This window comes from Gavialis gangeticus, unplaced genomic scaffold (genome assembly GCF_001723915.1).
Source record: "Gavialis gangeticus isolate Ggan-Ray unplaced genomic scaffold, GavGan_comp1, whole genome shotgun sequence".
NCBI lineage: Eukaryota > Metazoa > Chordata > Crocodylia > Gavialidae > Gavialis > Gavialis gangeticus.
Window position 1 is genome coordinate 17303817 of NW_017729000.1, and position 14669 is coordinate 17318485.

Below are 14669 nucleotides of genomic sequence, written 5' to 3' on the forward strand. Positions count from 1 at the left end.
TGGGGGGGGGAACAGGACTGCGGGGATCGTTTCTCCTGGCACCCCGCTCTCTGGCTGGTGCTCTCAGGGAAGGCACCAGTGCTGTTGCCTGACCCCCCCTGCCTGGGAACACTGGCTATCAGGGGGTGCACATACACGCCCTACATGTCGCCACTGATAAAAGATATCACATCTACTCAAATAACCTTGCCATCTCTTGCAGAAGGTTGACACTGCCAACATTGCCTTAAAAGTGCAAGTGCAGCCTTCAGACTCCTGTAAAATGGGTATTCAAAGATCACGAAATTAGAACCCAAAACAAGCTCACTGTTTATCAAGAAGTTGTGATCTATACTTTATTGTACACAACTAAGACATGGACAATGTACCATCAACGCTGCATGTGAAAGATTCTTTGAGTCCAGTGGTCTGACAGATATACCAACATTAGCGTCCTCTTGCAAGCAAGCAACACAAGCATCGAGATAATGATCATCATCAACTTCACTGGCCATGTCACGTCATCTGGATGTCCAAATCCAGATTCCCAAAGCAAGTTCTATTCTCCCACCTCAGTCAAGGTGTACGCTCCAGAAAAGGGAGCACTTCAAAGATGCCCTCAAAGCCAACTTGAAAAAATGCAATATCAACATCAACTTGTGGGGGGCTATTGCCCAGGACTGCCTCAAATGGAAGAAGAGTCTGCTGCGAGGATCTCGGTACTTTGAAACCTTATAATGACAGTGGAAGACAGAAAAGCAGAAGCAGCAGAAACTGCATGTCGCAGATCAAATGAAGAATCTGGAGCCACCCACCCCACATAGAAACATGTACCTTAGTTGCAACAGAGTCTGCTGATCCCAGATCGGCCTTGTCAGCCATCTTCAGACCCACAGACAAGACATTCATGGAAAACAATCATCCTCAACTGTGAGGGATTGCCAATGAGATTTCACAGCCCTGCAGAATTTTTTTTTTTAAACACCAGCTAAACCCATTATCTTGGGTGTGGAAATAACTTTCAGCAAAGCATTGCATTACAACATGCTCAAGACTAGATTTTGTTTTATAAATCTAAGAGGTAGATTTATTTCTAATGATAACAAAACTAAAGAAACAACTTCTTTTAATTATTTTTGCTTAGTTTCTTGTGTTTCTATCTATGATAGAGCAAATTAATGCACACTCCAATACTGTATTTGTTGTATTTGTTTTGATTTTAAATTAATACTGCCCTAGCATATTAAAGTTTCTAGTTTCTTTTTACCAGGAGAAAAATGTGTGTTGTGTTATATTTGATGATGTACCACACAATCCCCTTTCAAAATCCACCCATGTTTGATTTTTTCCAATATATTCATTTTCTTCATACTAGCCTGGCTATTGTTCCTTCTGCATTAAATTCAATGGCTTCCTCCTCCATATCATCTGAGTGCTACCAGAGTGTCACTGACAGCAAAACAGAGCTCAGACAGACATTTCTTTTGTTGTGCTTTATCTGCTGTTTTACTGTGACAAAAAGCCTGGGACACACATTCAGGCTTTTTGTGTGTCAAACAATAACTGATCTGGCCCCAAAATCACAGATCTATGACAAAAACAACAGCTTGTTTGTCATGGGGGGCTTTCCAGGAACAAATTTAATATGTGCACAGGTATTCTTGTCCACAGCTATCCAAGGGGAAAGGAGGGAGAAACAGTGGCTGGCTCCATGATAGCTCACCCAGCAGTGAGCTTCCCCCTGCCTAGTTCTGCTAATCAGCTGATTGACAGAGCCAGGTAGAGGGTGGCTCTATTAACATACCTTTTCTAACACTTGATGCTGGAAACAAATTAATTGTCTTGGCTTATATTTAAAGATACATTTAAAAAAAATTAGTTTGCATGCAGACAGCAACATGGAAAATTTTCAGTTGAAATGCAAAATTGGGTTAAAAAGTTATCTTGCAATACCTTACCACAGATTTCTTTGCATTTCATTTCATGAAGTACTTAGCTCCCACAATGCTCATCAACGCACATTTTGGGTGTTTAACATTTCTCAGGATCAGATCTATAGTAATATCCTGTAACCTGTGATACGTTATACGGTTTTCCCACCTGGGAATAACAAAACTTCTAAATTCAGCCCTCCTGAATGGGCAGTTTTTCCTGTAGCTTATAGTGCACATACAACCATTAAATAGGTGATGATGGTCTGAACTTAATTTTTAGTCTAAAGTCTGAATTCTTTAACAAATCACCAATACTATAATATATGTTATTAGTCTAAGTCTAATTCTACTAGTCGAAACAATACTACCACTACCACTATTGTTCCCTTTCATATCCTGTAATTTTTCCTGCCTTAATTGACTATTAAAGCTGAGAAACAGTTGTGACAATACCAAAAGCTAAAAAAAAATACAAACAAAAACTGTGGAACAGAAATAAAGCTGGAGGAGTCGTAAGAGTGGAAGGAACTGGGACACCTTTGGGACCTGTTTACTTCTTCAAACCACAACGTGCATTTACTCATGGACCCAGTCTTTTTTAAAATTTTAGATATAATCTAGAAATTTAGTGCACAATTTAATAAATTTACATTTCTTTTTGCTTTGATCTTAAACTTAATAATACTGAGTTAGACCCATGGCATATTGGTAAAGTTTCTAGTTTGTTTAACTAGAAAAAAAGGGTTGTTATATGTGATGATGTGCCACACTGGGCATGTGCGCATGAGATGCTTACTGCTGAGTTGCCTAATTAGCTCCGCAACAGACATCTCAGCATCTACCCATGCAGTGCTATTAAGCTTCAGGAAACTAATTAACCCCGCCACAGGTTAGTACTTGTAAATACATGTGGCGGATTTTTTACTCCACAACAATGCATGTGTAGATGCTGATGGGGCTCGCTAGGGCACGAGGATGCTTCAGTGTGAGGGCTGCCTGCTGGCTAGCCCCGCAATGGAACACCCTTGTGCCCCAGACAGCCCCTTCACAGCATGGTGAGCTCGGTCGGAGCAGCCCCTGGCAGGCAGACTGATCCCTTGCACCTCCTGCCACGCAGGGTTGCTCTGACCCAGGCTCAGGGTGCTGTGGTCCCTGGCACATGTTCAAACAGTCTCTGGGAGCAATAAACTCCAGCATGCTATGCTCCAGAATGTATTACTGTACATTCATAGCACATGTAGATGTGCCCACTATCTGTACCCCACCTTTTCAAAATTCCAGATCTGCCCATGCCCTCTCTTACATCTTTTGCCTGTTTTAGAATGAATGTTGCCACTACATTGAAATTTTAGCTAGATGGCTATGGACTTCAATGTGAACTGATCAACTAGCTGTGGCAGACTAATCAAAATGTAAATACTTTGTTAGCATGGAAGGTTTTTCCAGGCTAACACAGATGTTAGCATGAAGAATTTCTTCTGAGAAACATAACATAGTAGGCTTAAAAGTAAACTGCAAGTCTTGATTCCCTCAAGAGAATCCCTGCTCAGAAACTTCTAGAGGAAAAAAAATAATTACAATAGTTTTTTAAATAGTGAACTTAATAAAAAGCCACAAATATAGTATCTAATAGAATACTGTATCTTGCATTTATAGGTGGATACATTTTAATTGTTTTTCTGCTTCTAATATAATTCTGTCTCAAATGGTAATGGCAAAATTTTGTGGCTACATTTGTGTATCAGCAGCTGGAACTCAGGACTTTACTTTTCTGCATGTCACAACCATGCTATAAAGATCTCAGAAAATATGTTTTTACAAAGTACTAGTAAAGTAAGTTGTAAAAATAAATGGAAAATGATGGGAGGTGAAAGAGGGGGGCAGGAACCAGTATCTCAAAGAAGTGTTCAAGAAAAACTTTTAGTTTATGGGACAGTTAGCTTCCATTAACCTACTTTTCCCTCTTCTTTTTCTCTCTTTGAGCAGCAAAAATGAAGCATTGCTGCTAAATGCCTACTGGATAAAAGTACATTTTTCAAATTTACAGACCTTATGACAATAGGCTGAGCCATGGGGTTCTTTAGCCTGGAAAAGCCCAGGCTCAGGGGTGATCTGATGGCCACCTATAAGTTTATCAGGGGTGACCACCAGGATCTGGGGGAACGTTTGTTCACCAGAGCGCCCCAAGGGATGACAAGGTCGAACGGTCATAAACTACTGCGAGACTGTTTCAGGCTGGACATAAGGAATAATTTCTTTACTATCTGAGCCCCCAAGGTCTGGAACAGCCTACCATCGGAGGTGGTTCAAGCACCTACATTGATCACCTTCAAGAACAAATTGGATGCTTATGTTGCTGGGATCCTCTGACCCCAGCTGACTTCCTGCCCTTTGGGCAGGGGACTGGATTCGATGATCTTCCGAGGTCCCTTCCAGCCTTAATGTCTATGTCTATGAAATCTATGAAATTCAAGAATGGACTGAAAAAAACCTGTACTTTTAACTACAGTAATGCTAAAGAAGGAACAACATGTTTATGGGCCTTGTAAATATTTTGCGCATTTTGCTCTCTAATTTTGAGTCTGTTACCTTATACTACCACTGCTTAACTCCAAGGGGAAAAATAAGATTAAAATAATAAGAAATATAAAACATATGCTTCACAACATTTCTCACATTCAAGGTAGCCACTTAGCTCAAGCACCAAAAATCAGTGTTACCCATTTTAACTACTCTGATACCATACTTACTCGAATCTAAGATGACCCTCAATTTAAACTTACTCCCCCCAATAATCAGATTCTATATAGGGAAAGTTTATGTATTTGTTATACTTTTTCAGGTATAAAATCTAACTAAATTAATCTTCCCCACTGCTTCAGCAGGGAAATCAGTCACTGGGAGGTAAGGTGGCTGGGGGGGAATCAGGTGTCATCCTTGCCCTCTGAATCCCTCACTTCTTCCCTGCAGCCTTCCTGCCCATGCCACTTGCACCCCCACCCCAGTTTCACATAGCCTCTATCTCCCCCATGCACTCCCCAGTCTTTGCCCCTTTCCTCCCTCCAACTCCCCATTCTCTGCCTCCTACCACTCACTGTCAGATGCTGCCGGACTCTAGTTCCCTCCTGTGGAAGCTCAGCCCCTGCCAGGCCATACAACAGTGTTGGTGCTGTTGACTGGCCAGGCAGTCAATGCAACAGTGTCAGCACTGCTGATCAGCAGGAGCAGGAACAGAGTTACCATGTGCTCTATGCCCGGGAAGGAACCCAGCCCAAGTCAGAGCCAAGCTGCACTTAACAGTAGGTGGAGGGAAAGGGGCAGGGGGGAGAAGCTACAGAGAGCAAGTGGAGGGAAGGGGAGGCAGCTGCTGTGGATCTGACTCTGGCCCTAACCCCGTCAGTCAGAGCCGCAGTAGCCACCTCCACCCCACTCCACTCTGTATTCAAATCTCAGATGCTCTCTCATAAGAGGAAAACCCCTCCTCTTAGGGTCGAATAAATATGGTAATTTAGATCTAAGTTGAAAGAAACAGTTTGAAAAAACCCTGCAAGTTTTATCCTAATCACAAGAAAACAGTAATAAAAGTTTCTTGCTATGCTATAACTTATGCATCGGTATCATGTTAATACACAATATATTTAATTGTATTTTGCATTCATGTAGCATGTCTCAGATTTAAAGCATGTTATAGACATGCTGTGATTGAGCTCCACAACACTCTTGTGAGAAAAAACTTTCACCTTTGATCCTAATAATACATGTAAGGAAATCCAGGCATAAAGAATTTTTAAAAAGTTTACTCAGGGCCAGAAAGAGTGCCAAAAACAGAACTAGAAATGTATCTATTTTCTAGACTTGTGTTCAAGCCATAAATGTATACTGCTCCATTGAAATGCCTGTTCTACTGAAGTTAATGACAGGCCTTCCACTGGCTTGAGTGGGGCCACCTCAATGTTATACTGAGAAGCAAACAGTAGTTAGTATTAAAGTATTTAAAGGAGGAAATGAGAATCCCTTAAACCAGGAGTATCAAATGTACATACTGAAATCCACAGCGCACAGTCCCACTGATGAGGTAGGTCGACAGTGGGGGGCAAGCGACAGCTACATTAACTCCCTGTAACTGCTTCACCTTCTCCCATAGCTACATATGGATCCAGCCAGAGGAGCCCCAGCCTGAACCTGGCTTGGGGGAGGCAGGATGAGTTTGACACTCCTGCCCTAAACTAACTTAAATCCATAAAACCTTGTAAATTTTATAGCCTTAATACCGCCCAGTTATCTTTCCTGCCTGGTGCAGGGGGCTGGACCCGATGATCTTCCAAGGTCCCTTCTGGCCTTACAATCTATGAATCTTAATGTTGTTATAATACTCTGTATATTTGTAAAAAAAAAGTAAAACACAAAATACTATATTCAATAGAACTCATCAAAATCTATCATTTCACTCTGATATTGTAACCCTGATACTGTTTTATAAGACACTTAGTTCAGATGCAATTTCAATAGAATTCAGAAAACTTTCTACTGAGGCTGTGTGTTTTATAATTTGTATTTTATAGCCTGCAAAGGTGGAGTATGAGAAAACTGGTGCATCAGTGATCACATCAGGATATTCCGTGTTACTTGAGTTTCTTCCAACCATGGGCAGTGTCTATTTATTGCAGGAAAAAGGCCCATGAGACAATCACACCTGGAGCCCAAAGTTAACAGGTATTTCCTTGGATTCTTTATGGAAAGGCTGTAAAAACAATCTACTAGCTCCAAAAACCATGGTAGCACACCCAAAGCTCCTGTTGGCAGTATACCTCAGATGTGGCACATAAGCAAAGCGCCAGACTAGATTGTTATCCTTTAAATGTATTCAGAGTACTAGGTCAGGATTCCAGTACGGCAGTCAGTGTAACACAGTGTTTTAACACTCGGTGCCAGGCTGATTGTAAACAGTGACTAAACAATCATCACGATGTGCTTTTATACAACTAAAACAGGTCCTGTAACTTCTCAAAAATAAGTTACTGTGTAAAAAGGCTGTTTGCTTAGACAGATTAGCAAAGGTAATTCTAGGAAAACTACCCAGATTAAAAGAAGCTTCCAGGTTCCTTTTCACAAGTACAGATTTTCTTTCCCCTTTCTGTTAGTTTCTCTCCCTTTCCACTTCATTTGAAGTATCTTATGGCTACTGCTGTTCATATTCTGCCTTGTTTCATGCTTCCCTGCACTTTCTTTCATACCTCCTCTCACCTTCCTTGTTTTCCACTGCTGGCAAAGTCCATTTTAGATAAATTTATTTTGCCTTCCAGCCAGTGCAGTGATACAACTAGTCCGAGTGTTTCCTGATGAGCCTCCAGATAACCAGTGCTCCCCACCATTCTCTTTACCAACAACCACAGAGCTTCTTTTCAAATAACAATGTAGCCAATGCTCAAAATTCAGAGAAACTATAGTTCAGGGAACCCAGGCTATAGGTGACTGAGCAGCACCTCTCTAGGACATTATTTAGAGCAGTGGTTTTCAATCTGTGGTCCACAGACCCCTGGAGAGCCACAGACTATGTTTAAGGGGTCCGTGAAAGATGACTATGATCAACCCAAAGTATGCGAGTCCCCACATTTACAATTCAAACGGGTCTATACCTCCATTCACAATTTTTAGAGGCCTGCAAATGAAAAAAAAGTTGAAAACCACCAATTTAAAGAAATCCTTTTTGCTGGGACAGGAAGACAACTGGTGCAAAACTCCTTGAAACCTCTGTAGCCCACAATTTTATGTAACTCTACTTTTAACACAGTACATATTAGAATAATACAAGAATGGAACTTGCCCTATGATTGTAATGTGCACTTGAAAAGTCTTATTCCTACAGGTACATACGAAAATTGTAAAATAAAATAACTTCTTCATCTGGATTAGTCTCTTTTCTTGGCTGAATTGCTTCGAGTATAAATAACTCTAATTTTCCACTGGTAATGTTTTGCCTTGTGGAAAAACGCTCAAATTACTTTTTATAAACCAAAAGTTTTCCTATACTGGCAGACGGGAAAAAAATATGAAAAACAAAATGTAATTTCATCTTCCGTTCCAAAGTGAATATAGTGCTTCTGATAGTCCTATATCATCTTTAAGATGAGCTTTACTTTACCTGCTGCGTCCCTAGAAACCATAGTAAAGAAATAACACATGAATGACTGTATACAAGGGCTAGGTAAGCTAGATTCAAATTTTGTAGCTACTGATTTTTTTCCAACAAAGTCTGAGATACTACAACGTTAGGGGAAAAACCCAAGAGTGGACAGTGTATAACTCCAGTTCATAGGCGAATGGCAGGAGGGGGATGTGCCCCCCCATGCCCCTGATTGTTCAAGGGGCCAGATGGCCATGCCCCTTGCTGCTGATTGGTTGAGGGCTTAGCATCCTACAACTCCACCCCTTGGTGCTGATTGGTTGCGAGAGCTGTCCATCATGTAGCCCTACTCCTCTCTACCAATTGGTGGGTGGGGCCACATGACAGGCAGCCCTCTCAGCCAATCAGTGGCAAGGGTGGGGGTTGCAGCCATCTTGAGCTCTTCTTTGTGCTGCAGTGCTGTGAGGACTCCTGGCTCCCTCTGAGCAGTCAGCATTTTATTTTCAGTAAGTTATCTTTTTTTGTGCATTCATGGACATTACCTGCTTTTGTGGACAATGCCAGATTCCATGATTTCTGCAAAATAGTAATTTCAGTAGGTCCCGATGCATAAAAAGTGCATGACGTTTGTAAAGCAAAGTTTAACTCAATGACATTAAAAAAAATACATGTTCTAATTTCCATGATTAGTCTCCTAAAAAAAGATGAAGCTAAATATATCAGAATTTGCTGGCTTGGCTTCTGCAAACTAGATCTGAATTCCACAGTTTTCTTTCTTTTCTGCTTCTCTGGGAGATGCATTAACTTTGTACCCAAATCAAGGTAGTACCAATGTTTAACTTTCTATCTTATGGGCATGGCACTTCCCATATTGCAAGAAGAGAAATACACATTCTTTTAATAGCTATTCATTTAAGTATGTGTGCAAATTAATCTAACAGAGATAGAAAACTGTGAAGTATCCTCCTAAACCACTGGCTCTGTCAGTTACAATCGCTATAAAAACTTTGAAGAAAAGGGTTCAAATGTGAATTTGGCTGCATGAGCTTTTCATACTTGTTGTCAAAGCTGTTTCACTACAAACTTATCATGCCTGGTTTATCAGAACACATACGAGTTATTCTGGTTTGCGCACACACTTCCACAGGATTATTTGCAAGTATTTTATTTGCATCTATAAATAAGTTTTAAAATACACATTTTACATTATTCTACCAGGACATAGTTTGTATCTCCCCATCTGCGTTTGAAATCTTTTCATCTAGAAAATGGATCTTTTAATTTCTACTTTTCAACAAGACGTAAACCAAATGTATCTTTTAAAGAAAGATAAATACCCAGTTCACACATTGCACCAGGAGTTTACTTTACCTTAACATGCTAGAAACACATTTAATAATAATGATTTAAATACCGAGACACAAACCTGGATATGAACCTAAACTGGCAATTTAAAAACAATGCAGCTTATGGGCACACTTAATTTCTGTATTTTGGATGCTGATATCTCACAAAAATTACATTGAGACTTCATGTGGATTTAAGAATTGGTATACTGAGGTCCTTAAATGTAAATAAATATCAAGGGACCAGATTTACTTAAAACCTAAATAGTCAAGTTTTAGGATCACTATGGATTGAAAACTTTATCGCAAGGCTGAGTCGTTTATTGCACAAAGCCACATTCACTGAAAAACTGAGCTATCAACTTCACAATAGGGCATGGAATAGAGCAAGATCCTGTCATGCCTAATAGATTTTGTGAAGCATGAAAGTAAAAGGCTACATGACATCAACTAACTCAAGAAGGTCTCTCTCCCAAAGTAACCTTGCTTCTTGATATGCGTTATTGTTTTTTATGAAAAACACAAAATGAAGATAATGTCACTGAAGAGTATTGATTCATGTCATTCTACTGATTACCCGAATGGTTCCTAAGCTCACTTAAGCAGACTCGTAATTTAGCAAAAATCATACTGTAACAAACAACACATCAATTAATTTTTTTGTTAATTACCTTTTTGTGTCAAAGCAGCCACAAGCTACAATTCTGGAGTTTAAATATCTATCTTCTTACTTACATATCATTGAGTGGTTTGTTGAAACTGCTCAATGTTACCACTTACAAAACATACGTTAAGCATGTGTTTTGTTTTGTTTTACAAGTATCTGCCAGTTGACTGCACTAGAAATAGTAATAGGGCACGCTTGGCAAGAAAATACATTAACCTTAATGATTCAAAGGAACATCAAAGAAACAGAGACCTGTACCAAATAACTAGAATAAATAGTTAAAAATAATTGTTTCACACTGAATTCAGTGAAAATGTGTTAAAACACCCCAGCCCTCAAAATGCCACTATATCTGTAGCTGATGTGGTCTTCAATTTCTCTTTAGCCACCTATGACTTAAAGGAATCCATACTAGTGAAGGTTTAACAATGCGTTTTCCATAATTTTCCCATATAATGTGATACAAGGTTATTATAGACCATAATTTGTATTTAGTTTCAACAGTTTATACAAATCCTGCTCCTTCTTTTCTCCAGATGAAAAATATGAGCTCTTTTCCCTCACAGTTCTGTGCCCTGGGCTTTTCTTCATTTGCCTTTTTGAGTATCACATTTTCTTAAGTGATCCTAGGCATACATGATGATTACCAGCCATGGCTAAGCTGCTGCTGTCACTGTCTCAAGTTTAGTGAAGGAGTGAGAGAGAGGACTATGTATGTGTGCTGGCACAGAAAACGAAATGTCCTCATTTTGCACATATGCACTAGTTCAGAAGCATAATAGTGGATTGTTAGAATAAAAGGCTAAAGAACATGGTAAAACATGCAGCTGTTATAGGAGCAAAACAAAGATTAGGAGAGGCAAAAAAAAGTCTAGCTTTTGCCAATAAAAATGTGGGTGTACGTCTTAAAACATGGCATGAATAACTATTTCTAACATGTTAAGGCACTTCTTACATGGCTGATTTCACAGTGTCTGGGATCTAGAGATAAACAAATCATATAGTTCTTTTAAAGTTACCTTCTAAATTCATGCCAGCTTGCAGACATTTCCGGTAGCGGCATGCAGGACAGTTTTTTCTCCGGATTTTGTCAATGATACAATCATTTCTTCCAGCACACAGGTAATTGTGTTGTCCTGCATTTACAAAAGAGGCAAAAAACCAAAAAAAGGATATAGTTAACATAGTAGATAACTTTAATTCATTCTGGTTTTAGGGTAAGGGATTAAGAGACTTGCAATGTCCTGAATTACCATTCTTCATTTTTTGTTACACTAATATTGCATCCATATAATTACTGCTCATCTACACCCCACATATGTTCTTTACAGATTATTCTAAGAACTTACATCAAAAAATGTACAAGAAATTCTTTTTCTTAATGGCAACCTTGGATAGGTGTTGTTTTTAACCTATGTTTTTCTTAATTTTTTGTGTCATTACTAAATTTTTCACCATGTTAAAAGTGCTTATTAAATAGATATGGCAATTTGTAAAAATCAGAATTGTCAGAGGATAGTAAGAAATGTTGGGGGCAAAAGCAAAACAGCAAACAGTCTGAATGTCCTTCCTTTCATGGAAAAAATGATAAATTAAAGTAAAAAAGAAAATATAAGCCTTTAAAATACTAGTAAACAATGTTTTTGGTCTGGACAGATATAACAACTATATCTGTATCCAAGTGTACCAGTGTAAGCTGTTACAATGTCTGCATGATTCTGTAGTAATACAAATGTAGCAAAACTACTACAACTTGAACCCTTCTTCATTCAGGGTCAACATTAGGCTGATTTAGCTAATTTGTATTGCTTTAGGACCATGGAGATGTAACAGTTAGATCATAAAAGCTGATGCACACTACTGAGAAGCAGGTCCCCCCTTCCATTTTGAAACAGCTAAAATGTACTACGTAGTCCATATCGTGTGAAGCAAAAGCATGTAAGCTCTACATTTCTGAGGTTAAAAGAAACCAGATAACAGCAGAGCCAACTGCTAGAAAGCCCAGTTTGAGACAGTTGTTTCTGAAAGTCTTCTTGGGGATATACTGATTTTGCCACTTTAAAAACAGGGAGGAAAACATCTTAGTTTTTGGAATCTGTAAAGTGGACAGACTAAATCCTTTGGTATTTTTATGGATCTATGGATCCAAAGCTAAGATGACCTTGGAAGCATAGCAAATTGAACTACATAAATTAAAGAGCTGTTTTTCTTCATGCCATTTCTCAGTAGTTAGTTTTTAGTTCACTTTTTTCACTCTATTCCTGCCCCTCCCATAATAGTGAATAATGAATCTTAACTGTCTGAACTAGTTTGTAAAGAGATGTTTTTTCTGTTAAGAACTAAGTATTATTAGGAAAGGACAGCTTGTTCTCAGCAAGAAAACCAAACAGAAGCCAGGTGTCTCTTCAGGCGATACTTTTCTGACACAGGTTGATGGCAGAAGTAGGTAACAGAAGTAAGAGCCTGTAAGGTGCCCTTTAGCTCTGGCCCAGTACAGAAGCACAGCCCTCCTTTGTAGCAAGCAATGTTATCTGCGTTCTGGTTCCAGTTCCAGTTCACCCCCTGCCCACAAACGTCTCCATCACCCAGCTCCTGACTCTGTGCTCTGGGTTAGTAACTGCTAACTGCATACCTGGGCTTCTGTAACAGGGCTGTCTTTTCCCTCTTAAAGGAACAGACTACCCTGTTACAGGGGGAAAATAATTTTAAATTCTAGAGGCTTACCTATAACACTTAAAAATGTAACATTTCTTGCTATATTATGTCATATAATCAGCCATAAAATAGGCAAATAATATTCCAATGTGTTTATTAACATAAACATTGGTTCACAAACATTCTTTGCAGCTTTCTTCAAGAACAAATCAGAAAGTTAACAAAAATGCACATACTTGTTTAACTGGTTGCTATGATATGTATGCTGATTCTATACCCAAGTTTCTAGGAGAAAGATGGTTCACTTATCAAAGGGAGTCTGAAAAATTCCTAGCGTAGAAATGTTTTCAACTTTTGTATTTGAGCTGTCAAAACTACTTGATCAATAGCAGAAAAAAAAAAAAAAAAAGCCTCATTAAGAGAGTTAGGTGAGGTCAGCTTTTATAGATGGCTCTGCAGCTGGGGTTCAAAGTCTGTTAAGGCAACTGAGAGCTGCCACTAAAATCAGCACTGCACTCTTCGATTGTCCTTGTATTTTTTCCTGTTACACTTCAAAGGCTGGTTCAACTTGCCACATATTCTGCACTGTTTTCTATGCTGTTGGTCAGAAACAAGGACTACCCGTTAAATTTTCTGCTATGACTTACCGCAGCTTTCAACTATAAGAAACCTGGGAACTGATTTACCTGACTGCCCCATGAGCTTCTGTGAAGATAATTTGTATCCCGTTGTTTTCTAAGGGTAAAGGTGTTAGGATATATATATATTTTTTACTTGCAATGCTGTTGTCCCATGTTAGCACTGCTTGTAAAAAACAGATGGTAGCCAATGAATTTGATTCACCTCAGAAATAGCAACCTAATACTTCAAGAGTGAGACTGACAAATCTGATTTAGGGTGTGACAATTACAATGCTTAAAAAAGCCCCAAACTTCTCTGGCATTTGCAATTTACCCACACACTTCTGGTTTTGAGACACTCTCCAAAGAATCAGACAGAGGAGCCTACAACTGGGTATGCTATGCAATAACTTGTTCTGGCAACCCCAACATTGTATTTTATTTTTGTGGCCTTACACATTGCAGGCTTAGTGATCATTTTTGCTACCTGCTACCGATTCAGTCTTTCTTTGGGGGCATTGCTACGCCTTCCTGATATTAGACTAGTCTAATGACAATCCAAAGTCATTTATCACAAAGCTGTTATCCAATTATCTCTACATGTACATAATTATATACATAAAATATACATTTATACAGTACAGAAACAGAATTACTATTATTATTATTTACAACAAATACTGGAAAATTGCTTTTACATTGATATATGATTATTTAAGATATACTTAGGATATAATGGATAGAAAATTATTGACCGTACCATATTACTTTATCTTAGAACCTTAAAGAGTTTTAGCCATCTCTCCCCCCCATACAACACACAGCGCCCCCCATCTGCACATAAATTACACGAATAAACAACACAACCCAAAAGAAAGAAAAGCAAAGAAAAACAAACGAAACGAAGCCAAGATAACAATAAACCCTTTCACACTGCAAGTGAATGGGTGCATTATGTAAATGTAAATGTAATCCATGCCTTAGGTAATCACACCACTATCAATTTTATTTACTACAAAAAAGAAAGTCTAGAGATACAGTTCTTGGGGGTTTCCTACTGAATTCTACAGAGCAACAGGAGTCCCGGGAGATGTATCAAATTGTTCTCAACTAGATCACCCATGTATACAAAATCTGTAATCCCTAATAAATGATACATTCTTCAAAACATATCCTACCTTCTACAGCTCTTTTGAAGAACACTTTGCAGCTGCCACAAGTTAGAACACCATAATGACACCCAGAAGCCTCATCAGAGCAAACAAGACACAGCTTGGGAGGTGGTCCTGTAGTTGCTGAGGTGGTGGACGGAGAAGAGCTTACATCAGATCTCATACCAGGGCT

General features: G+C 39.0%; 1 protein-coding gene across 2 annotated transcripts in view; it reads right to left on the bottom strand.

Moving 5' to 3' along the window:
* NR3C1 (nuclear receptor subfamily 3 group C member 1) overlaps nucleotides 1–14669 on the bottom strand; it is a 152532-nt gene that overhangs the window by 27801 nt on the left and 110062 nt on the right. For both annotated transcript variants that reach the window (XM_019506364.1, XM_019506363.1), the window contains exons 3-4: nucleotides 14504–14667; nucleotides 11070–11186 (exon numbers count right to left, since the gene is read on the bottom strand). In XM_019506364.1, coding sequence (XP_019361909.1) covers nucleotides 11070–11186; nucleotides 14504–14667 — 281 coding nt within the window. The remainder of the gene's footprint in view (nucleotides 1–11069; nucleotides 11187–14503; nucleotides 14668–14669) is intronic.